Source organism: Rhynchophorus ferrugineus, unplaced genomic scaffold, assembly GCF_030347505.1.
Source record: "Rhynchophorus ferrugineus isolate W39M unplaced genomic scaffold, kcgeb_rfMv2 rfM3, whole genome shotgun sequence".
Lineage (NCBI taxonomy): Eukaryota > Metazoa > Arthropoda > Insecta > Coleoptera > Curculionidae > Rhynchophorus > Rhynchophorus ferrugineus.
In genome coordinates this window covers 55,556,604-55,582,473 of record NW_027472582.1, presented here as the reverse complement: position 1 = coordinate 55,582,473, position 25,870 = coordinate 55,556,604, and the positions used below count along the sequence as shown (strand labels likewise).

Below are 25,870 nucleotides of genomic sequence, written 5' to 3'. Positions count from 1 at the left end.
TTTATTAGCCAATATTTTTCGATATATAAAGAAAATATATCTATTTATAATGTATAATATAAAGCAATAGAATAAAATTTTGAACAGAAAAGGAAAAATAGTTTTGACTGTTTTATGTAATAATAGTTAATGCTCTTTTTGATTGACTTTTTCGATTCGATTAACTCTCTCAAAATTTGTTCAAGCCTTTTGAATGTTAGGAACTATTTCATTGAATCTTGAACTAATAACAATGTTAAAATGTACGTGATTAACGATAAAAAAAATTATTATTGTAATTAAAAAAGTTTCGATGGTTAAATAGTTGATTGAGAAAATACGATTGAAATATTTAGTGGTCATTACTCCATTCCGTTCGACTGTTTCTGACTATCGACTGCTTCTACTATTTCCAGTCGATATTTCCCAACGCTAATTATTCACATTGTCATTAATGGCGTCAAGTGTCGTTTATTGTTGTATTCACGTCAAAAATATTGATACATTTTTGTGCTTAAGTACTGATAATTTCTGTATTCTATAATTCACTGATGATTGTTGTTGGTGATCAGATATAAAGTAATAAATTAGAATTTAAATATATAAGTTAACTAAGGGCGACATTTGTGAGACGGTATTTCACCGACCGATTTATTATGTTTGGGAAAACTACCTTTGGAGCAACGGCCCCCAGCACTTCTTTTAGTAAGTAGTTTAACAGTTTTTTCGATAGATAATATACTTGATATGTAAATTTATTGTGCAGATTTTGGACAAACTACACCAGCAGCTAATCCATTTGGTCAAAATCAAAGCTTATTTGGAAAACCAGCTACTGGTTTTGGAGCTCCATCGACATCAACATTTGGTCAGGCCACAACATGGAACACAAACAGCAGTGGGTTTGGGACTGCACCTACAACTCAGAGTGGTTTTGGTAGTTAAATACAATTGTTAGCTAGCAGCTGTTATTACATATTTTATTGTAGGCTCTACTGGATTATTTGGACAGCAATCTACAAGTGGTGGGTTATTTAATTCATCTACAACGTTTGGACAGCAAAATAAACCGACAGGATTTGGTTTTGGAAGTCCTCAGCCCACTACTGGTCTTTTTGGTCCTCAGCAGGTTAGTTCAATTTGGTAAAAGTTGTTTTTTTATTAAATTCAATAATGACTTGTTATAGCCTCAGACTTCAAATATATTCAACACAAGTGGAAATTCAGGATTATTTGGAGCCCCAGCATTTGGAACACAACAAACTGGAACAGTTTCTAAATTCAACCCAGTCACTGGAACTGATACCATGTTAAAAAATGGTACTACCCAGAGTATTAATACAAAACATCATAGTATTACATGCATGAAGGAATATGAGAGTAAGTCTTTTGAAGAACTAAGATTTGAAGATTATCAGGCCAACAGAAAAGGTAATTAGTATTTAATATAAGATATTATAATATTATTTATATTATGTATATTAGGCCCTCAACAAACAACAGGATTTGGAACACCAGCATTTGGTGCTGCATCTACAACAGCACCGTTATTTGGACAAACTGATGCGAATAAATCAACTTTTGGACAATCTACTGCTTTTGCTCAACCCTTTGGCCAAAATACAACAAGTAATTATAAGGTTCACTATATATCATTATCTATAAACTGGTGTTAATTTTTTAGATACATTTGGATTAGGTGGTAGTCAACAGAATACCACTAGCCCATTTGGAGCTAAACCTACAGCATTTGGTGCTCCAACCAGCACTAGTAATTTTGGGTTTGGTTCTAATACCACACAAAATGCTAATCCCTTTGGTGCTGCATCAGCAAATAAACCCTTTGGAACAGCAACTTCACAGCCCCTTTTTGGAGCAAGTACAACTCAAGCAAATACAGGGTTTGGTACAGGACTTTTTTCTAATACACAGGTATTGTTTAATTTTATTAATTGATTTTATACCTTGTGAAATTATTAATATAAAAAAATTGTTTTAGAATACAGGAGCTAATTTATTTAATAAACCAGCTCAACCAACAAGTGGGTTTGGAACACAACAAACTGGATTTTCATTTAATAATCCTTCATCTACACAACCCAGCTTATTTACTTCTACAACAAAACCTTTATTTGGCAATGCTACTAGTTCTGCACCAGGTAAATCTTATGTCATTTATTTTAACTTTATAATATTAATGATGAAATGGTATATTTTTATTAGCTTTTGGGTCTACAATTGGTTTTGGTTCAAATAATACATCCTTCAATAGTAATACATTTGGGAAATCTGCAGCGCCAGTATTTGGACCATCCCAGACTAATTCATATGGGCCTAATCTGGGAGGTAATTTTTTTTAATACATTTACGACGACTTTCTATTAATTAATAGAATAAACAGAATTATTAGGAAATAAACAAAATTTCAGGCATGTCAACTAATCAAAATACTGGAATTTTTGGAAGTGCAACTCAACCAAAAACAGGGCTGTTTGGAAGTACACATACTGCAGGTTCATTATTTGTTCAAAATGTCACACAAAATCCTAATTTTGGCATTGGACAACCACAACTGCAGTTGTAAGTTTATAAAAGCATTATTCCTTTACTTATTTCTAAAATTTCAATTATTTAGAATTCCAGTTCACTCTGAACAATCTACAAGTAATCTTGCTCTTTTAACAAGAGATCCCTTTGGAGATGCTCCTCATTTAGCAGGATTGGAACCTAAATTGAAAATAGATAATGCTGCTGTATCAGCCACTGATCCGAAAGAATTGAAATCTTTATTAGATCCTTCCAAAAAGGTTGATATGTCCCATAATTCTAAATTGAAAGTTACTCCGTTAAAAAATATCAGAGTAAGTGTTTGTTTTAATAGTCTTTTTCCTGCCTACAAACTTTTATGTTGATATTTTAGGATAGCTTATTTGATTCTATCCCTTCTCCAGAGGAATTAAAATCCCCAACAACAAATTACTATAAAAATAGCTTTCGTCGTTTAGTAGTAAAACCTCGTGGTGATAGTGAAAATAATTCTTTGAGTTCAAGTAATATCCTAGACATGTTGGCGGGCGATGACAAAGAAAACTCTGATAAAAATAAAACATTAAATGATAGTAATAAAGGAAACCCTTTAAGATTGCAATTTGATACAACTATACAAAATGATAGCTTGATAAACAATTCTATTGAAACCCAAACATATAACATCATCAATTCTACTACCAAAGAAAATACAGGTAATAATAAAATATATACAAAACACATCTTTTATAAAGATAATATTTGAAGATGAACTACGCGAAACTGTTACTCAACTACCTAATGTGGAACATAACTTAAATAAAGAAGCAGGGGGTGATTCCTTGAAGGAACATCCAGCAAATATAATATGTACTCGACCAGAATATTATACACTACCTAGCTTGAATGATTTGGTACCAGATGAGAATGGTAGTTGTATAGTCAAAGGATTTACTGTTGGTAAGATGGGGAATTCATTTTAATTGCTAGATTATTGACTTAAAGTATATGTTTTTCTATTTTAGGAAGAAAGGGCTATGGGAATGTATATTTCTTGGATGAAATGGATGTTTCTGGATTAAATATTGATAAGCTAATTCATTTTAGATACCGAGAAATTAATGTATATCCAGATGAAACCATTAAGCCACCTGTGGGACAAGTAAGTACTATATAACACATAGCATAACCTCCTAAAATGAAATGTTCTCTGCAAATATCTATATTTTTTAATTTCGACTGAAAGAAATCTTCATTTCACACATAGCCTTCTGTCTTATTGTTTCAGGGTCTAAATAGAAAAGCTCAGGTTACTTTAGATAATATATATCCAAGACGATCTGGTTCGAACGTTCTTATAAAGGATGTTGGAGAGCTTTTACAAATGAATTTTGCAGAAAAATTACGTAAAGTCACAGAGAAGAAGAATGCTCGATTTATAGATTATAGACCAGAAACTGGAAGTTGGGTTTTTAAAGTAAAAGATATTACTAACCTAAATTTAATTATAAACTGTTATAAATATTTTCCATTAGGTTGATCATTTTTCAAAGTATGGCTTTAATGAAAGTGATGATGAAAATGAACAAAATGCACAAGATCCTAAAAAAAAGGCGATACAAAAACCCCATCAAGCAACAGAAAATCGTACTAATATCGCTCAAGGGGATAAAATAAAGGAAGCATTTGAAAAGGCACAAAAGGAAAAGGATAGCATTTCTCCTGAATCTACTGAAAGGTATTACTGAGAAATTTATTAAGTACAAAATTTGTTTAATGTAATTGTTTTTACAGATTAAAACCTCCATCAACATTCGGTTTAGATAAAGATATTCTTATTGATGATGATGATGATGAGCAGCATGATAGAGATGTTTTGCATCATAGTATGTTTGTTGATGATACTTCTGAAGAAGATTATCATCATATACCTTCAGAAATCCCAGTAGACCTACATTTTAGCTCTTATAAAAATGCCAAGAATATTCAGGTAATTTTTTCTATTTTTAAATATGCCTGGTGTTAATTTAAAATCTTTAGGTTATGAAATCAACCCTTTTTGCTGATGATGATCGGTCATCTGAAGATGCTGGCAGCCAAGTATCTATGTTGAAACAGTATCTAGATTTGCCAGAAGTTGAAGATATGCAAAGATTACCACCATTGCAGGAAGAAGTCCAAATTAGAAAGAGAGCTGTTATTAGACCTAGGGTAATGAAAGTGCTTAATAGTTATGATCAGCCAGAGAGCACAGTAAACTTATTACCAAGCAGGTATTAAATATGAAAATAATTATCAATGCAGTATATTAGAGAATAATATTAACCTTTGTGTATTAGATGCTGTGTTGATATGGGGCTGTTTAAAGGAAAATCATTTAAAGTGGGATGGTCGAAAGGTTATAGTTTTTTGTCTACTGACACTGAAGATAAGGTTTTAAGTAGTGAGCTGCTTTTAAAAGAGTTTGATGCATCTCCTGATTTTGATCCTCTAAAGGTAATTTTCAAATTTGTTATTTTACTGCCGTGTAAGTAGAATGTTATTTAATATATCCTTGGTTTTAATTTTAGGATGTTTTAACAGATTCGCTTAAAGTTGTATTAGATCAATCAACCTACCATCTGAGTAGTTCAAAAATACCAATATTTAACATACTGAAAACTGATACATATTTGAAATGCCAAACAGAAATATTTGAGAAACTATCATTACAATATAATAGTGTGAGAGTAAATTATTTACACAGTGTCTGGACTCTTTGCACTGCCCTTTGGGGTCCAAGTGAAAGTAGTGTCGCAAATAGAAGGCATTTACTAACTGAGTGGTTGAAAATCTCATGTAACACAGATGAGATTTCTTTAGAAAAAGGGCCATTCAAATCTACTGAGGATGCAGTAGAAGCAATATTCATGCATTTATCGATTTTTAAAGTTTTTGAAGCGGCTGGAATTGCCATTGATAACAAAATGCCAAATTTGTCACTTTTACTGGCTCAATTGAGTGTGTCAAATGATACAAAACTTTTTATTCAGGAACAAATTGAATCATGGTATTGCTCGTTGACATCAAATCATATTACAAAGGGGATGAAAAAATTATATTTACTCTTGGCTGGTATACCTACCAAAGATGAAGTTAACATTTTTGACAATGTTGACTGGAAGCGAGCTTTTGGTATGCATTTATGGTATATTTGTCCTAACGGCTCGCCTTTAGAAAACGCCATTGACTTATATACCGCATCATTTCGTGAACATTTGTATGCAGAACGTCCTAATCCTCCACACGCCAAACAATTTGTAGAAGATGGTCCATTTGATATATTATATCACATACTACTACTATATAAATCTGGAGTTCATAGGCTTAGTAGTGTTTTAAATCCTGCTACTCATACTAACGACCCTCTGGATTATAGGCTAAGGTAATTTTTGCAAATAATATTTTATATTTATGATTATTTAAATACTTCTATTATTTTCAGCTGGTTGCTGTTACAATTATTTATTTCAATTGATGTCGGCCTGATAGAAAAGTCGGAAATTAATAAAATAACTGTCAGTTTTTCGAACCAGCTTGAACATTCCGGAAATTGGGAGTGGGCAATTTTCGTGCTCTTGTACCTTGAAGATGATTTAATAAAGAAGAACGCTATTTTAGGGATACTAGATAGAAATTTAAATGTTAATGTTGATAGTTCGCAAGATATTGTGGACTTATTGGTAAATGAAATGAAAATACCTGCGGATTGGATACACGTGGTTAAAGGACAAAAAACGTTAGCAGCTGAGAAATATTTTGAAGCCTTTAACCACTTTTCTTTAGCAGATGATTATGTAACTGCTAATCAGATACTTATAGAACATTTGTTACCCGACTTATTTATAAATGAACAGTTTGATGTTCTTAGAAGTTTGATTGATAAGGTTAAATGTGGATCCGGCGATATACAACATTGGAATAATGAGGCTGGCCTAATTTTGGATTACCTGGATTTGTTGGAGCAAAACATAACGGCAGATAATTTAATCAAGTTACAAGTAAAATTAACATCAATTGGCGAAAGAATTGTAAATTTCCCACTAACATCGCAACAACATAAAGTTTGTATCGCTGAATTATCTAAAAAATGTGCATCGCTTTATAAGGAATTATTTGAAAAATCACAAACAGCTAGTTTGAATGATTCTTATACACAGTTTATTGAGACACTCATCATGCCCCCAGATTATAAACAAATTGAGGGCTTATATTTAATTCATAATTTTCATAACTTTACTATTTGTAGGCAATAATTCAAGTTAAGTTTAATATTGGGATTAAATAATTATATTTTAAATATTTTACCTTTTCTGAGGTCATTTATTCCCGCTCTTTGTTTATATTAATATTACAACACATATTTCTTTGTTTTGCCAAATTGTTTGTATATTATAGGCCCTTTATTGCTTCTTTAATCGGTTTAAAGTGCTATATGTTCTAAATAAAAATATGTACAAAAATGAATTCAGACTTTTTTTTATAATTAGAAGTTGCCTTTATACCAACGAGTGTTTATCTGGACTGGACCGAGAGTTTAACGTGGGCTCCAAACCACGATTCTCGGCGTTAAGCACACCGATTGGCGAGTGACCAACTTAGAAATCATCCCAGAAGGCACTTCGTCGTTCCCAGCCTGATTACTGGCGTTGCTGTGATCATTTTTCTTGTCGGGTTTTGCACTATTGCCTAGGAGATCACAAATATTAAACAATCCCAAACAAATTAACGACCATGTCCCAGCAGGATCCGAACCCGCAATTATCGCAGCAGTAGGAGGTTTTTTGACGTTTCAGTTCAACAATAATCAGCTAGATAGGTTTACAGGAAACCTTTCAGGATACGTCATACACTGTCTATGCTGAATTGTTAATTTATATAGCCTGAGACGATATAAATAAGATCTACCAAATGAGCATTAAAGAACTCTATTGGTTAATAATCGTATCAATACAATATGGCCAAACCATTTAGTTTGAAAGAATTTGGTATTAACAAAGCACTTTTTAAAGATTTCGTTGTTTTTCATTTAGGTTCTTTATCGACGTGGAAGGGTATGTTACTTCGCCTTCTGTTCTTTAACTCCTTGCGTATGTTCGTGTATGAAAATTATCTTTGTGCTTTATTTTTATCAGAGTGTATATGGTATCCGAGTATAACATGGTTAGTGTTGACGTTGACGGTATTTCACGCACACTTGAGTAATAACAGCGAATCTTTCGGCTCTATTGACCAAACGAATGCGCAGATGCTTTTTATATTTACACACATGGCAATTTCTGAAACTTTTTTCAATATACGCAAATTTACTTAATTCGTTTCATAATAATTCAATTAAAATATTTCTCAAATCTGTTTAAAACCAAAACAGCCTTCTTGGTTGGCGCAGTGGTAAAGGCGACAGGACGGTCCTCCTACTGTTGCGATAGTCGCGGGTTTCTAATCGTTCTGGGGCATGGTCGTAAATTTATGCTTGTAATTGTTTAATATTTGTGATTGTTCTAGGCAAGAGTGCAAGATCCAACGAGGAAAATAAACCCAGTCACGCCAGTAACCAGGCTGGGTAAGACCGTATGTCTTCTGAATGATTTCTAAGTTGATCACTCACAGTTAGTAGGCTTAATGTTGAGGACTGTGGTTTGGAGCCTATGTTAAACTGCAGGTCCAGCAGTCAAATCCTCGTTGGTAAAAAAGTGATTTTAAAATATATTAAAAAGAACTAAAACATTTAATTGTAATTATTGTATAATGTGGCGTAATCGATGCGTATATGTTTTGATGGATTAAAAATGGAAATTAAAAAATTAAAATAAAATAATGAAGAAATATCACTTATAATCAATATACATTACATTACTTTTATATATAGATTGTCCGAGATTTTAAGTAAGAAATATTTATAATACAAGTTGCATGTTATTGAATTCACAACTAAAGGAGTTTTTATCATGAAGAGTCAAATAAATATCGACTATTAACCTTTAGCAATATATGTATATGTTTATTCAAAATAGTTCCTGTTATTAAAAAGGTTTTTGCACTTTACATTTTTAGTTTAATTTGTACATATTGAATCTAGAAACGTTACATTACGATGTTTATTGTTTTTACATTTCATAATTTTTGATCGGCTAACAAGTATGCACTTATGGCAATTTTTTGAATTTATAAATACATATAAGTACATATTATGGACATGTTTTGGGTTTATCACAAATATGTTAGATCTAAGATAACAAAATAACATTTTTAATTACGGTATTGCTTTTCAATATTAATGAAGAACTTTAACAATTATTGAGGCTATGAATAAGATTCCAAAGGACATTTTAATATTTCTGGTTCCGTTGCATTCGTTTGGTTTTGGACCATTAATATAACTGCACAGTGCCTTCACAAAGTTAGTTTGTGCCAAACTATTATCTTCTGGCTTTAATTTCTGATTGAAAACGATAGTTGGTACAGACTTCAAAGGATCCTGGACAGCTTTGGTGAGTGATCCAAGATTGGCTAAATAGTTAGAACCTTAAAAATAAGATACAATATGAAAAATATTTAGTAAGTAGGTGGCAATGTTGGTAATACCATCAGTATGACCAGCACAATTTTCAATGATATTCAAATTAGTGACGCGATTTAGTTCGGCACATTCCTTGGTCGGATAATTTGTGGGTACCGTATTTTTATTTGACTTATCCATCAAACAGTTAATGAAACCCGCTGAAACCCTGAAAAGAAAGTTTTGACAAAGGCACCATAACAAATTTGTTATGTAATTATATTAAAATATTACCTATTAAATCCTAAACCTTCTGTTTTACGACCACCATCGATCAGTTTCAGAGCACAAGCTTGAATTTTATTTCCATAACATTCATTGGGTCCATGATGACAAGTGAATTCATATTCATTTGTTTTGAATTCCATCTGACAAGAGAAAATTAGAAATATTTAACTATATATTATCAAATATTCATTTTAATAAAATTATTAGGAAATTTAATACTGCCCTGAATTTCGGACTATAAACCTACAATTTATAACATCAATAGTAATTTTAAATATAAAATGAAAAAATAAGATTTGTCTTAAAATTAATAATATTTTCTAACAATAACATTTTATATTAGAAACATTCTATTAACAATAGTAATCTTATTATATTGTAAAAAATCTTTTGGCACTATGTTAATAGCTTTTAATCTTATGCTAATCATTGATATAACTATAATAACATTTGTGATTTCAGATCCAATTTCAGTTCGACACTTCCTGTTACAAGAATATTTTTGAATAACAAGTTATTTATAGAAATGAGATATGATTAAAGTAAATAGATTCTCAAGGGTGTTCACTACTAAATTATGAGGAAACTACATTTATTAAATAATTATAAAATAACGATATGAATAAAAAATAAAATGAAATGAATAAAAAATAAATTATGTCACAATTAAATTTAATCTAAGCAGTTTTCAAGCGGACTATCCAATATTTAGGCCTTTTGTAGGATGTTACTGTAGGTAGTTAATTGCTTTTAGTCATATCCTAGTTACAACCAATTACAAACTATCAACAAAAAGTGATATAATTGATATTAAAGATGGTCTAATGAAAATTGGAACTATTAGAGTTAACCAAGCCAAAGTATAGATACTTTTTACTTTATTTGTAACTAATAATAATCTAAAAATTATTTAAATTAACAATAAAGTTACACAGAACGTCTAATAATTACATTTATATTGATAAGTTGATTATACATTTAGAATTGTCAAACTTACCGTAGTTTTACCATAGGGAATTAAAGTCAAATTGACGTAATTCGAAAGATTTCCTTGTAGAGACGGATACAGTTGCTGGGTGAAGAATTTTCTAGAGTCAGGACATAATGACTCGTAATAAACTGCCACATTAACCTGTAAAAAGTTAGTAATTAATACTTAATAATATAATAATAGTAATAATAATAATAATAATAATAATAACAATAATAATAATATTAATAACAATAATAATAATAATAATAATGATAATTATAATAACTACTTATTTAAGTAGTGGAATGCGAAATTGCGTGGAATTGAGAAATATAAAATACATAGTTTTTAATTTTGCATTATGTGTACTACCATTAGGATTTAATTCTTACCAGTATCTTTTATTGGTCGTCACGAGAGTAGTAACGACAGAGTCAGATTTAATATTTCCAAGATGTATCCGTATTTTTATTTATGTTAATTAAATTTTTTGTTTGGTGGGGCTAAACTATGTTATCTTCAATGATTTTGGTCTCAACGGTTTAAAAAGTGTAATTTTAATGACAAAAATTATAGTTCTTATATTGTATCATGGTATTATTGTTTATGGATCTGGATCTATAGACATTTCATGCATATTTGATAGCTGGACATACTTTGAAAAGTAAATGTTCTGTTAAATTTTTGACAATTAGTGTAGAAACAATATAGAGACATTATCAGAAGCTATCCGGCCCCACCCAGCCTTATTCCTGGCGTGATTTATGTAACCAATCTATGTCGAAAAGTATATCCTTGTTGATAAACAATTGCAAGTATCATAGCGATAGTTGAATTTGGCAACAAGGCGAGCTTTCCTGCCTCACCAATTCGGTGATTGTATCACGGTGCATATTTACTAGAAGATGTTAAAACATTACCATATATAATATAAAAAATACTTGCAATGCATATGACATTGATGTTTACAAACCGTGTAAGGTAGAAATAATTAGTATTCTGTTTGAAAATTTATCGTGAAGCAACATCCTTCGTTTTTCAATGCTGTTGTATAAAAATAAATATTGATGTAAGGCATTTTATTTTTACAAGTTTATTTCATGAATACTGTAAGTAATTTAAATATCTATCAAAGAGACTGATGCATTATTTTAAATGGACATAACTTAACATTTTCATATGTTTACGAATGCATACATGCTTTTATGTTACATATACATTTCTACTATATTCAAAACATATATAATTTTAAACCAATCATTAACAATCATTCTACACAATTAGACTGTATATTGTTATATTAATTATTCGCTTTAACTAAGTCCAATTAAATACTAGGAATAAAATCTGCCTGTTAAATTTAACTGCTTCTATAAATTTTCAATGATGCTATCCATCTGTGTATATAAGGAATGTTTAATAATTAATGCTTCCTTGCGACATATTAAAATATTATTGATTAATTTGTTAAAATTAAATTAAAACGTTATGAATTATTGAGATATTATTGTTCTTTGAACAATAAAATAACTAACATAATCATTCCTATAGAGAATAGTGTTAAATGTTATGCATACTTAAACAGTTAATAATATTATATTACGATAATGCTAGACACGATTCAGTTGCGAATTGCAAGATTAAAATAATATCAGTGATATCTATTTTCTTTAACTTATTTTTTTCATGTTTATTGATGTTAATGACACAGGAATGTTAATTAATCATTTTTAAATCATAATTAACTAATTATTTTTCGTAAATTTAAAACATGTTGTAGAGGTGACAATCATTGATATGTACTGAACATATTTTTTATTGAAATATCATTAATTTTTACATGTTTATATATAACATATAAAACAATTCATCAAAAGCTATTACCCATTCTCTCGCAAAGGGGTTAACGGTCCAAAGAGTTGTGAGAGATGTAGAAAGTGCAAAATTATGAAAATGACAGGCCCAGAGACCTACATTCATTTTAAAATCGATTCGTTTAATTATAGAGTTGACAGGGATAAAGCGATGCAATTCTTACGCGATAGGATTTTTTAAATTTAGAATCTTAAACCTTAAAAACATGCTCTATATTTCGTGTACTTTTATTGTGATTTATTAATTACTTGTAGTATTGTAATACAAAGCTATGAAAACGAGTTAGAATTAAACAAATAAGTAACAATTTGCTCAAAATGCTAATGCATATATATTATTTGTAACAAACATATGTTTAATATATAAATAACAACAAATATATTGCCAGTATCACAAACATTAAATGAAAAGAAAGTCGCGATAGGCAGAACCAAACACGTTATGTAAAGTTTCAACACGGAATTCTAAAAACGAAATCAAAACATCTCTGTGTTGTAAACCGGTTTTTGTTATTGGTACGTTAGGACGACGACGATATTTATGATACCTTAATTAAAATGTATTTCTGGAAACCACCAGTCAGAGTATTTTGTAGAAACGCAATAATAATGCATTGTTTGGAATATAATATTAAATTTTAAGATCGAAACATATTAAACAGTCTTTTAAATCAGAAGGAAGTACTAGTAATATTGAATTTATTCCATAGTTGCTTACGTAATAATTCATACAGACTCTAGTAAGTCAATAGTTTATACCCGATAAAAGATATTCTTACAATGAACTATTTTTATAATCATAAATAAGTGATATGTTTAACACCTCGTGATGTTGAAAGAGATTGTATGGTGCGAAAATATCATGCTGTTTAAGGAAGAGAAAGTTGCTATATACAAGTTGGAAAAATATTCAGATTTGAACGTATCTATGCTAAATGATGTTAAAAGAGAAAATGTGTAACATATATTTTCTATTCTGCGTAAATAGAACCACTAATATTGCTAAATGTTTAGCATCAATATTAAAAAAAAAGTAAACTAATTTAATTATGTTTGCTATATCACTACGTGTATAATAATAATTATATTACAGTAACTATATGAGTTATTTCTTTTATGGTAATCTATATTTTATAGGATTATTCCAGCTATTCTTAAACATAACTATATTAGTTAATTTGCTTAACAAAATTCAAAAAATGAATTTGTTAAATATAAAAGATACTTATTAGCATATTTTTATAAAAACTGAGCTTTATTTAGATATTTATAAAGCTATTCTATACATAAATACACCAACATAACTTTGCAGTTATAAGTGCTTTTGGATGGTATTTAGACCTTTATCTATTTTAATACCAATTATATTACAACTAATTACAACTTTCATATCGTAAACGTTTTATTTTTGTATTCCATATAGAACCATTAACATTTTTAAATAATGTTAAACGGTTACATTTTATGACTGAACTGTAATAATATACCTATATTTACCAATCATAATTAAAGTATTTTCAACATTACTTACCCTGTGCTGTTCATGGTTCATATGCATATCATGCTGGTGCATATCATGTTGTCCGGCTACGTATACCAAAACAAGCGAAAAAACGAATAAAAACTTTAAACTTAACATTTTCCCACAAAAGAAAGGCTTGGTGCTACGCGTCTTCAATGGTCGATGGTGTATCATCAACTAACGGTACTGGCGCATAAGCAGTCTACATAGGTAGTGGTCAACCTCGTATAATAACGAAATGAAATAGGCTAACAATCTATTAGCAATAATGTTAGATCTTTTTTAGTAAATAATAATTTACTTAAATATGCCCATGTACAAAATGATTGTTTATTAATTTATTTTAGTTATTTTGTTCTTTTAAATTAAGTTATTAAATTTCTTATTAATGAATCGAAAATTTTGGATGTGAAATTCTCATATACAAGATTTCAAAAAATATTTAATTTAATTTCATTGTTTTCAATATTGTATATTAAGACAATTAATAGTTGAAGGGATATTTTTTTATAATTATCTATGGCAATGACATTAAACATCGAACCGCTGTATACTTAAAATACTATAAGAACGGTTTAAGTACTTTCTTAAGGTATATATTACTTAGTAACTAAACCAAATATTATATTAAAAACATCCATTTAATCTGGCTTGGCCATTGGTCGGGGAGATTGAATGGTGTTCATACTGTTGCGGTAGTCCTGGGTTCGAGTCCTTCTGAGACATTGATTGTAAATTCATATTTGTGATTCTTTATAATTGTGAATGTCTATAAGACTAGAGTGCAAAATCCGGACCGGGTGTTTTTTGATGTTATCTCTAAGGCCACGTTAAGTAGTAAGTCTGGTTCAAATAAACTTTCAAAAAGGAAACTCTAGAATATCAAAAAATATCTATAGTATATGTTATCTAATGAATATTAAAAAATATTTTTACAGCATTAGTTAAATCTGCCCTTTTTAATAATTAGGTATGTATGTATATATATAGATTTTAGAGATCTGAACCTTTTGAAATTTTTACTGACTTTGACCGCTTACATACGATCTTACTCAGTTTGAATACCGGCGCGATTGGAATGATTATTCTGTTCTTGGTACATGTTTATGAATAAACACAGTTACAAACTTAAATTATATTCATACTGCGTTGGGAGAACTATAGTAACTGCATTCTAGTTACTAAAAAATATAGTAATATATATATATATATATATATATATATATATATATATATATATATATATATATTCCGAATATATAAATAATAAATATAAATAATACAGTGAATAAAAGTAAATATAAAAAATAATATATAACTACATTATATTAATTCTATATTTTGTGAAATAAAATTTTATATATTATGGAATATCTCGACCAGTGTTGCCCGATTGTAAGTTATAGAAACATATCATATGTCAGGTATTTGTCTTTATTCTTGATTTTTTGATGAATTAACATATAATAATACAATTGAAATGAACCAGTTACAATTCCATTCTTTGAAACAACTTTTTCAATTATACATTTTAAAAAATTTTTGTCGATGATGGATATAATCATTAATATATGATTTATTTTGGTAAAATCGAAATATTTCGATTATTGAATATAGATCAAACAACATTAATTATTATATATGAAGAAAATTTTATCGATATCGACGTCACAAGTTATTTCTCAGCTATGTCCAGTATTTGCTATTCGTTTTTTGGCGGATTGTTATTCTTATGTGGGGAGAGTTAAATATTTTAAAATTTTACTTTTTTCTATTTAAGGATAATGGATAATTCTTTAATATTTGAGGGATTGCGTAAATATTTCAAATTCGATGCGTTTAAATCAAAGCTTCAGGAAGAAGCTGTGATAGAAGTTTGTCAAAGTGATTTATAAGTATATACTTAATATATTACAATTTATACCGATATCTTATTTTAGGAAAGAATGATGTGTATATTTCTATGCCAACAGGATCTGGAAAATCGTTGTGTTATCAATTACCAGCGGTTTTACATGAACGTATGATTACTATTGTTTTCTCGCCATTACTTGCTTTAATAAAAGTTAGTGCAATGCCCTATGTGATAGAGTCATGTTAACTTTTTTTACTTTTAGGATCAAGTAGATTCTCTGCTGTCCCTCAAAATAAGAGCTGCTTCATTAAATTCTAAAATAACCAAATCTGAAAGAGAAAAACTTATTGCTGATTTACAATCAACTTCTCCAAATACAAAATTGTTGTATGTTACCCCAGAACAAGCAGCTACTAGAACTTTTAAGGTAATATAACCTGTACATTTTTGTTAAAGTAATATAATTTATTTTCAAGGAACTGTATAAAAATTTATGTAATTTCAATAAAGTTGCCTATATAGTTGTTGATGAAGCTCACTGTGTCAGTGAGTGGGGTCATGATTTTCGTCCTGATTATTTGAAACTAGGAAATTTAAGAGAAAATTGCAGTGTTCCTTGTATAGCTTTAACTGCAACAGCAAGTGCTCAGGTATATTACTTAATTGTTACACACACACACACACACACATATATATATATTATATATACATTATTTTGCTTGTTTTAGGTTTGTTTAGATATAACAAACAGTTTAAAGCTATCTAACCATAAAGTGTTTAAAACATCTTGCTTTCGGAGTAATTTATTTTATGATGTATATTTTCCCAATATATTAGAAGATCCTTATAAGCATTTGAAAGCATTCATTGAAGGCTCATTAAATACTAAAGATCAGGATGATCTACCAAAAAACAAAAGGTCATGTGGAATTATATATTGCAGAACAAGAGAACAAACTGAAGTTGTTGCCTCAAAGTTGAATTCAATGAAAATAAAGACATTATGTTATCATGCTGGATTAAAGAATAGTGAAAGGTTGGAATTTCAAGAGAAATGGCAAGATGGGGATGTCCCTGTAATCTGTGCAACAATTAGTTTTGGTATGGGTGTAGATAAAGCAACTGTCAGGTTAATATTTTACATTTTGATAATAATGTAATAATTTTAAATACTATCACTGTATTTGAATAGGTTTGTGGTACATTGGGGTGTTCCTAAAGATCCAGCCTCTTTTTATCAAGAATCAGGAAGAGCTGGTCGGGATGGAAAGCAATCTTGGTGTAGAGTTTATTATAACAGAGCTGATTCAAAAGCTATAGAATTTCATTTAACACAAGATTTAGCCAGATGTAAAGAAAAAGAGGCTAAAAAGTTGAATGTTGAAAATGCTATCAAAGGATTTAAAAAAGTTGTTCAGTACTGTGAGAATCCAAGGTTAGCAAGGTAGATGTAGAGTTATATTTGCTTAGTATACATATATGTTTTGTTTTAAAGTTTAATTGTAATATTTTAATATTTCCAGTCAGTGCAGACATATGCTTTTTTCAAGTTATTTCGGAGAAAATCCACCTGACTGCAAAAAAAATTGTGATTGGTGCAAAGATAAACGTTCAGTTGAAAAAATGGTGGAAATTTTTCATATTAAGAGTGTACAATTCACTACAGCAGCATGTTCATATAATGAAATGGATTATGGTGACTTATATGGTGGTGGAAGGAAAGGCATTTCTGAGTAAGAAAACTTATCAATCAAATTCACATACATAAGTGAATTTTATTTTATTCATATTTTAAGTGAAGCAAATGCTAGAAGGGGAGAACATAGTTGTGATGATGATGATGATAGTCAATCAGCTTTTCAGCGTGAGCAGCAGGCTAAGAAAGAAGCTTCAGTTTTCATTAAAAAGCAGTTTGAATTAAGAAGAAATCCTCAGGTATCTACGAAGAAGGGAATTAATTTTTAATAGTTGTATTTTTGATATAAAATATTTTATGTATTTGACAATTTTACCATTTTGGATTACTTGTAGGAAGTGTCTCATGAAACATTGGATAAACTGTTTTCTAAACATGCTCGTGTAAAAGCTGGCGCATCTAGTTCAAGTAAAGTTAAAGGTTTGACGCTAGCGACAAGGGAGCAATACTTGTCGAAAATTGCAGACACTCTCTATATAAACTATTCCCAATGTCAATCAAATCAGGTTTTGGATAAAATTGATATGGAGGATTGTGGTATAGATTTGGAGTATGAAATTTTTTCGTCTACTACTAGTTTAACAATGTATAGAAATGGGTTTGCGAAGTTGGTAAGACAAAATATCTTTTAAATCTGCATTTTTAAAATTATTAATTAGGAATGTCAAAGAACAGTAGACAACTTAACAAACATTATTAACCGGCAGAAGCTTATATTTTATACCAACTGAAATTTTAAATTTCCTAGGTATTTGACGTTTGAAAAGTCAATTTTTGACATTTCTCTGTTTTCAACGTAGTTATTGGATCTTCGTTGGAAAATATGTATTTTTTTATTTAATTATGTATTGTTTTTCTTTAACACATATTTTGCCTGATTGATTGCTATTCTATTGCTTAATATATTAGTGTGGACATTGTGTTACCACGCGACAAATTTAACCTAGTTATTTTTAGATCAGTGTCTTGATTGGAATTTTTCACTTTTAGATATCTAGTATCAAAAAATGTACAGAAAACGGTATTGTGTATGAAAAAATAGCTAATTTTAAACCAAGACCAGCGAAACATGAAACTCTAGTTGATTTATTTAGAAACATCCAAAAGGAGCAGCTTAAAAATAAAAATAAATCAACTTCGTCAAGTAGCCCTGAAGACATTTGTGGTGTTCAAGATAATGATGCAGAAACGGCAGAAACTTTTATTTTAGAATCTCTCAAACAAACCAGTTATGTGTTGAATGACTGCAGTACTGAACACAAAAATACTATTGTGAATTGTGAAGAAGAAAGTGTATTTTCTTGTGTTGATAGTGATTTCAGTGTTAAAAACAGCTTCAAGACTGCCAATGATATATTAAAAGAACAAGGAAAAAAAGGAGATGGCACTAGTAGCAAACAAAATTCAATAGATTCATTTATTATAAAGAATAAGAAGTCTGATTTCAACACTAATATGAAAAAGTCAAGTGACCTTAAGAATCTTTTCGGAGATTCAGATGATGAACAGAATGACAGTCAAAAGGAGAAGGGTGATATAAAATCAGTGCAATTTAATAAAGACCAAGAAAGCAGCACTTCAAAAAAATATGAAAGTGAGCGGTATAAAGAGGATAAGCATGGCAAAGATAGAGAAAGGGATTATAGGCATAAAGATAGGGAAAAGGAAAAACATAAAGATGATCACCATAGAAAAGACAGACACCACAGAATGCATGAGAATGAGAGGAAAAGACACCACAGTTCAAGTGATAGCAGAGAGGATAGTAAAAGGAGGAAACATGATGAAAAAGAAGATAAAAGAAAAGATGATCATGAAAATAGGTATGCTTCTAAAATGTTGTTTTTTTAAATATTTTAATTATGTAATATTTTAAGGGCAAAAGAAAATGGCAAAAGTGCAGAAATAGAAAATGGGGTTAAAGTAGGCAATGAGAAGTTGTTAAACAATAGTGAAGATTCTGGTGTAAATAATGATAAAGTTAACAGAGATATTGATCATAATATTGAACAACTGAGTAAGAAATTGAATGAAAATCAAACAAATACAAAAATAGATAATCCTGTACATAATTTACATGAAGAGAAGAAAAAGAAAAATGAGCTGGTCTCAAATTCAAATGAAATAATTAAGGATAAATTTAAAGAACAAAATGGTGAAAAGAGTAGTAATAGTGAAAAACTTATTAAAACTGACAGCAAAAGGAATAAACCCAAACTTAAGAAAACTGAAATTGGTTTATTGGTAGTAAAATTGTTAACACCAGCATATGTAGATAAGAGGTTTGAATCAAGAGATATATTTAAAAGTTTAGCCAGGAAAATATCACATTCACTTGCAGATAAAGGTATGGTTATAATATTCAATTACTTTAAATTAATAAGTTAATTTTTTAGATGAGGATGAAATCAAAGAGTATGTTAAAAGATTTTTGAATCGAAATTTAGAGATAACTTCAAAGACAACTATTTAGTGATCTTTGCTCCAAATTGATAGTTTAGGTATATGATTCATTAAAATATTTCAATAACCATGTTGTAATGGTTAATCAGATATGTACTAGGTTTTAGTGTAATTACATTTTCCCTATATTAAATATTTTTTAATACATTTCTCAGGAATAGACAGTGTCCTGAGAATGAAAACATTAAAGATTTTATATGTATATGATATGCCTGAGATTGTTTTTGTTTATTTAATGTGTAAAATAATTGTTATGAAAGAAATTGACATAAAATGGATTGAAATATAGAACATTTTATTTATTTTTATGTTCTGTGAAATTGTTTTTAAATTGGACTTCCCTCAATTTAATATTTCAATAATTTTGAAAATATTGAAGATCTTTGTGTAGAAAATGAGATAAGCTGTATATAAATAATATTGTGATGTTGCTGGATATATTAAAGATTCTAGAAAACCTTGTGTAAATCATAATATTCCTAATTGTTTATAACAATGAATTTTTATAAAATAAATGGTATTTCAAAATATAATAGAAATAAATTGTTTCTTATCTTTTATATTCATTTGTCAACAAATATGATGTTATTAATATAATTATTTGAAATATATATATATATATATATTATGCTTATTTAATGATACATGATAATGAATATAAAAGAGTGCTATTGATTCAGTCTTAATACTAACATATTTCCAATATAAAAATCAGAATCTGTAGTTCAAATTAAGAGAATGTCTTATTATTTTATCTTTCCATGTTTAAAAATATTTGGAATGTCAAGTATTTAAGTTTCTGCCGTTAGGTTATAAATATTTGCAGTTAAGTAATATGACAACATTGCAATATTTTCTTATAACGTATTTTCTGCTATAATTTCTTGCATTTTACATACTTGAAGCCAATTATGTTATGGGTTATGTTATATTAATAAAGGTTTTATTATTTCTGTGCATTTTATTTTTATAATTTCATTATGAGGACATCACATTACCATTGAGGCGCTATTTTATATTATAATCTTAGTACTTTGATTAATAAAACTTTAATGAGCTCAAATCTGATTTTTTATAATTGAAATCTTTAAATGGATTAAGATCCTAATGACTAATATTCTGGATCAGATAACTTCTGTCAGTGATGTATTTATGGAAATTATATAAATGAAATTTCAAGGAGCTTGCTAAGAAACAAGCTGAGAAGAACTGGCTGGATTTAGATCAAATCATGGTTTTGTAGATAAGATTTTCTTACTCCGTCAGTTTATAGAGGAAGGTCTTTCCACTGCTTTTTGACATAGTAGTGCATACAGTTATGCAAAAAGCTATTTAAAGAGACCTGGTGTTCAATATAATTCTATACATTTATTGAGAGTTCTGATATTCGCTGATATAGTTCGCATTGCTGAGTCATATTGTCTATCGCCTGTTGTTGCAAATCTCAGCACTATCCACTTAGACCAAGTGCAGGATACTGGCTCCCTTGTATGATCCTTTTTTTTACTGATTGTATTAATAAAGAATTAGACCTACACTGCTAAATTAATAAGCATAATCGATCAAGCTGTAGGAGCTTTTACTTCTGTGACAATGGCGGGATTTAGTGAAATCCTGCGGTACCAACAGCAGTGCATTGGTTGAGTAGTAAACACACTCCCTGAGCGCCGTCTGTGGATTGATGATGAAGAGAGAGCGTGCTTGTAGTTAATGGCAATGCTATGGTTTACAGTCTATTTAAATATATTGATGATTATGGAAAGATTTGATGGTATCTGATTTACCAGGCTCTTTCTATTCTGAGATATTTTATTTTAAAAAAAATATACATATTTATATACTATAAATATTTTCCTAAATCTTATCAAGCTCTTTCTATTTCTTTTCTGGCATTTCTTTAAATGACCAACAAATCAACGTTTTTTATTGAGTTTGGATATTAATCTATGTCAATAGGTTGTTTATTTTTATACAAGTATATCTTTTAATAAGTGCGATAAGTATATCTTTATTTGGTGGAGCTTTAACTTGACTATTATCAAGTGCAGATCAAAAACAATAATAATTTGTAATAACGTTGGGTTTGATGATACATTTTAACATATTTAAGTAGTTAAGTTAATATAAATCTATAGTTAGATATCATATAATTTTGTAAATTATGATTAGGTTTTTGTTTTGGTAAATATTTTATTATATAGTGCATTAGTTCAATCACTATGGGTAAAAACTACCTAATTGGGATAAAAGTATAATGGTTTAATGGTACGGTTAAGTGCGGTATATATATGTTTAATAATAGTTTTTTTATGTTATATTCATCTAATTTTTTTAAATATCATTAAATGATATTGTTTTAATTTAAGATTATTTATTGTTGAAAATAATATACAAAAATAAGTAAATATATTGTACTGAATTTCAGTTGAATTTCAAATAAATAGTCATACACACATCAGCTTGTTTCATTCTATTTTTAAAACCAACCTGTTCTTATTGAAAGGCTTTATGTTACGAGTATAATAAATTGATAAAATACATTTTAAACGATCCATAATAATAAAAAAAATTAACCTTTTTTTAAAGCCTGACATTTTAATAATTTTTTAGCAATTTTAACTTATAACTTTTATTTGGTAACTATAAAGCAAGTTTGTATCTATACCTTAAATAAAATATAAAAACTGTTACCTGCAGTGTGACCTTTTTTCTAGAAAACTCAACATTTCTTTTCATTTTTTCAAATATGGGAGTTTTATAAAATAATCGATCTTTTGAATTTAGTTATGGTGAGTTTCTGAAGATTTGAAGTACATCTGCTTTTATTTTACAAAAGGCTTTCTTAGTGACACACCAAATAATACAAGGCACACTTTTAACGTTTAGAGTCGAACGGTTTTTATTTTAACCGAAAAATGATACTTAATGGTCTGTTTACCTGTGTGACCACAAGGTATGTTAGTAGTTAAAAGTAATCTCGTGTTTGGGTATCGTTTTGTTCCTTTTTATGCAGCTGCTTCTTTGTTAAACTTATAATATAGTATAATTTTATCAACCCAAAAATGTTATGTGATCTTTGGAGTATTATTACAAAATATCTTAAGATGATCATTAAGGTTCAAAAAAATGAAAATTTCAAAAGAATGAATAGATATGAAGAATAGCTATATCTTTTACAAACATTCAATCGTATACTAGTGTTCAATCGGTCAAAGGACATCGGACTGTTCGGTACCAAAATGTTCTGCCTGCTAATATACGTAATGATAATAATAATAATATATATTCCCTTATAAGAAGCTAGAATGGTCAACGACAATAAACAAAATGCATATCTCTTTCCTGAACATGTGGCTAAATTATGTACTCCTAACTAAGAATTGACGAATTACGACATAATTATTTATTTTAGATGAGAGTCTATTGTGTGTTGAGAGTCAAAAGAGTATATGTTGTTATAACAGGTATACTCCACGCTTTCTCGTGGTACAGACCTTACTCTGTCTTCGTGAAATGGAAATGGATTTGTAGTACAGACCGTACACCTTTTAATGCCTCCACTTGATGAGCATCTGCTGAGTTTTTACTTAGTCTAGTTACTTGGCCGGTGGTGTGGTGGTATAGTGTTATAACTTTGGTATGTTGGTGGCAACTTTGGTAACTAAACATCCAAAATACGTGACTAACTGTGCTACATATAATATGCTATGACAATAATATGATATAATATGATAATAATATAATATGCTACAATAAGCTATTGACAATATTAGAGTTTCTCTAAAATTTCCAAGATGTTTTGTGTGAGATATTTTATATAGTTTTTTATTCTATATAATCATAATATAAATCATAATTTATTCTTAGTTACAATCTATGTATTTTAGATCTAAACTTATATATATAACTTATGAATTAAACATAAACTTTACTAACAAAATTCTGAATAAGTCATTGACATTAAACTAATATTAAATAGCAATACTTAGATATGACATCATTGATGTCAAATTAAAATGGCACCAGTATCTAATAAAGATATTAGCCGAGCTGAAAGTAAAATATAAGGATATAAATATGAGATTATGATTTATAGCTAAGCTACACCTTCATGGAAACTTGAGATCCTGTAGTTACTAGATAGACAAACATCGTTCACAGAGAACACTAAAGAGAACCAAACCATGGGAAGGACCTTGTTAACAATGAGTTAATGGTTGGTCTAGGAGACTAGTTTTAATTTAGACTATCAACTGAATAAAACAGTTTTTCTCGTTGTATCTTGTAATTATATTAGGCTTATAAATTAATTTTAAAGGATTGACAACAGGTGTGTCACTTACTGACAGGGTTCACTTTTTCACTGTGTGTCATTTCGTCGAAGTGTGAACAAACATTTTTTCAGTGCCTTGAAAATGATCTGATTTTGTATTAAGTGAGAATTTGAATCACTTGGAAGGAAAAGGTAGCTGAAGGTTATCGAATGCTGTGTGAAGCTTATGGCAACCATGCCCCATCGATTTCAACATGTGAATACTGATTTCGACGTTTTAAAAGTGGTGATTTTGACACCGAAGAAAAGGAGCGTTTTGGATAGGTAAAAAAATTGGAAGATGAGGATTTGAAAACGAGGATTGAAAATTTATTCGATGATGATCCGCGAAAATCGCAAGAAGAATATGCAGAAGTTAAGGGACATTGCAAGTTGTTCGGTTATATGTGAAAAGCTGCTTCAACGGAAAAATCTTTCCATTTTTTGCATCGTATTTTTATTGCTGATGAAAAGTCGATCCATTACGGTAATTCAAAGCGAAAAAAAAAACATGGGGACCACTTGGTTATGCATCAACATCAATGACAAAACGAAATATCCATGGCTCCAAGTTAATGCTTTTTATTTGGTAGGATCAGTTTGGTGTGGTACTATAAGCTGCTAAAACCTAATGAAACCATCAATGCTATTACTCGACGATGAAAAAATTAATGGAGATCTGTTGCTGTCGACTACAATTGATGCGTTTGAGTCAAGTTTTACGCGAAAAAACGGTCGGAAAACGAGCAAAGACACAACAATGTTATTCTTCAGTATGACAACGGTCGATCCCATGTTGTAAAACCGGTGAAGGCACGCTTAAAATTAATTGATCGGTTTTATTAATTTTTAATTATTGAATTTGTTTGTCGGGCAGTGTAACAAACAAAAATATTTATCGGCGGAATAGTCAGGAATATGCATAATTTTAATAGATGCATAATTGTTAGGTCTCATTTAAATTCGGTAAGTGTTCTAGCACGAACCAAAACGACAATAAAACGTTGTTATTAGTCATCAATGAAAAATCGAAAGAAAACACCTGACGATTTTAATTTTTATTTGGAATCTTTCTCGTCTGCCGGCGCACGGTTAAAGCCCGACACGAAAAGTAGAAAATTCTTACTGTCCCAAAGCCGTACGTGTTCCTTATTATGTATTTATACCTTATTTCCTAAATAAGGAAGATGGTTGTTAGTTTCTTAAGAGACTTCCTGCTCCGATCTTTTGTCGTAGGGATTATTGTTTGTATTTAAATCCTTAAAGCGCATATTAAGCGGTAAAAAGATTCCAACCTCAACTCTAAATGGGAAATACATCTGGTACAATGAATATTAACGACGTAGAAGTGTGTTTTGTCTCGTTTCGTGGGGGTTCCATTGTCGAAAACTTTTGGAGTTCGTACCGATCTAATGGGACGTTACGTCGGGAATAAAAATTCAATTAACTGGATTACATACGTAATTAGGCAATTGTTCGTCTTGATTAAGAGTACATCCCTGTTTCAAATTACATTTTTATGGTCAATTGTTTTATGGTCGGTTGTATTATGGCCATCGTACGAGGTGTTATAATTAAGTCAGCGGGGGTGGTCTTAAATAGTCGGATGAATAATACAAGGTTTGAATCTTGATCAGATATATACAGTATTATCAATGTTGAAGGTCAGTTGAGAGTAAATAAGGTTCTTTTAATGATTGAGTCTTTACATTATGCTGCATTAAATTTTTTAAGATTTTTTATATGTTGTATGACTTTTATAAATACTTTTTTTCCACTAAATGATAGGATACTAATACCTCGATAGTTTTTACTATATTTATTGTCTCTTTCTTCAGTATAAG

At 29.6% G+C, this 25,870-nt stretch overlaps 3 protein-coding genes across 5 annotated transcripts; 2 read left to right on the top strand and 1 right to left on the bottom strand.

Moving 5' to 3' along the window:
• Positions 1-417: 417 nt before the first annotated feature.
• Positions 418-7,011, top strand: Nup98-96 (nuclear pore complex protein Nup98-96). The gene is made up of 20 exons (XM_076400759.1): positions 418-684; positions 746-916; positions 969-1,108; positions 1,167-1,410; positions 1,465-1,608; positions 1,664-1,911; positions 1,979-2,138; positions 2,203-2,325; positions 2,409-2,559; positions 2,615-2,840; positions 2,900-3,221; positions 3,274-3,465; positions 3,531-3,667; positions 3,794-3,982; positions 4,041-4,243; positions 4,300-4,495; positions 4,546-4,778; positions 4,845-5,001; positions 5,076-5,929; positions 5,990-7,011. Exons 1-20 carry the CDS (start codon positions 636-638, stop codon positions 6,798-6,800), a joined length of 4,950 nt encoding a protein of 1,649 aa, XP_076256874.1. The 5' UTR covers positions 418-635; the 3' UTR covers positions 6,801-7,011.
• Positions 7,012-8,518: 1,507 nt separating this feature from the next.
• Positions 8,519-13,906, bottom strand: LOC143194170 (GILT-like protein 1). Its single transcript, XM_076400761.1, has 5 exons — positions 13,710-13,906; positions 10,329-10,463; positions 9,338-9,471; positions 9,130-9,272; positions 8,519-9,069 (listed from the first exon to the last, which is right to left on the bottom strand). Exons 1-5 carry the CDS (start codon positions 13,872-13,874, stop codon positions 8,819-8,821), a joined length of 828 nt encoding a protein of 275 aa, XP_076256876.1. The 5' UTR covers positions 13,875-13,906; the 3' UTR covers positions 8,519-8,818.
• A 1,449-nt stretch (positions 13,907-15,355) lies between these two features.
• Positions 15,356-20,665, top strand: RecQ5 (RecQ5 helicase). Of its 3 annotated transcripts, XM_076400758.1 has the most exons (13): positions 15,368-15,584; positions 15,641-15,765; positions 15,818-15,982; positions 16,032-16,205; positions 16,284-16,684; positions 16,748-16,999; positions 17,079-17,288; positions 17,352-17,490; positions 17,587-17,862; positions 18,242-19,074; positions 19,129-19,268; positions 19,335-19,598; positions 19,648-19,916. In XM_076400758.1, exons 1-13 carry the CDS (start codon positions 15,485-15,487, stop codon positions 19,722-19,724), a joined length of 3,156 nt encoding a protein of 1,051 aa, XP_076256873.1. In that variant the 5' UTR covers positions 15,368-15,484; the 3' UTR covers positions 19,725-19,916. The 3 variants fall into 3 exon arrangements, with proteins under 3 accessions (XP_076256872.1, XP_076256873.1, XP_076256871.1); XM_076400757.1 differs by having other exon boundaries at positions 15,356-15,584; positions 16,748-16,990; positions 19,129-19,598; positions 19,648-20,665; XM_076400756.1 differs by having other exon boundaries at positions 19,129-19,598; positions 19,648-20,665.
• Positions 20,666-25,870: the final 5,205 nt, after the last annotated feature.

What these genes read in the sequence shown, in the direction of transcription:
- LOC143194170 (XM_076400761.1), bottom strand. Translation starts at nt 13,874, where the DNA reads ATGATACACCATCGACCATTGAAGACGCGTAGCACCAAGCCTTTCTTT. An exon ending in TGAACCATGAACAGCACAGG is followed by an intron (nt 10,464 to 13,709) that starts GTAAGTAATGTT and finishes AACTTTTTACAG; the next exon opens with GTTAATGTGGCAGTTTATTA. An exon ending in TTCCCTATGGTAAAACTACG is followed by an intron (nt 9,472 to 10,328) that starts GTAAGTTTGACA and finishes TTCTCTTGTCAG; the next exon opens with ATGGAATTCAAAACAAATGA.
- Nup98-96 (XM_076400759.1), top strand. Translation starts at nt 636, where the DNA reads ATGTTTGGGAAAACTACCTTTGGAGCAACGGCCCCCAGCACTTCTTTT. An exon ending in ATATGGGCCTAATCTGGGAG is followed by an intron (nt 2,326 to 2,408) that starts GTAATTTTTTTT and finishes ACAAAATTTCAG; the next exon opens with GCATGTCAACTAATCAAAAT. An exon ending in GTAAACTTATTACCAAGCAG is followed by an intron (nt 4,779 to 4,844) that starts GTATTAAATATG and finishes TTTGTGTATTAG; the next exon opens with ATGCTGTGTTGATATGGGGC.
- RecQ5 (XM_076400756.1), top strand. Translation starts at nt 15,485, where the DNA reads ATGGATAATTCTTTAATATTTGAGGGATTGCGTAAATATTTCAAATTC. An exon ending in CATTACTTGCTTTAATAAAA is followed by an intron (nt 15,766 to 15,817) that starts GTTAGTGCAATG and finishes TTTTACTTTTAG; the next exon opens with GATCAAGTAGATTCTCTGCT. An exon ending in CTGCAACAGCAAGTGCTCAG is followed by an intron (nt 16,206 to 16,283) that starts GTATATTACTTA and finishes TGCTTGTTTTAG; the next exon opens with GTTTGTTTAGATATAACAAA.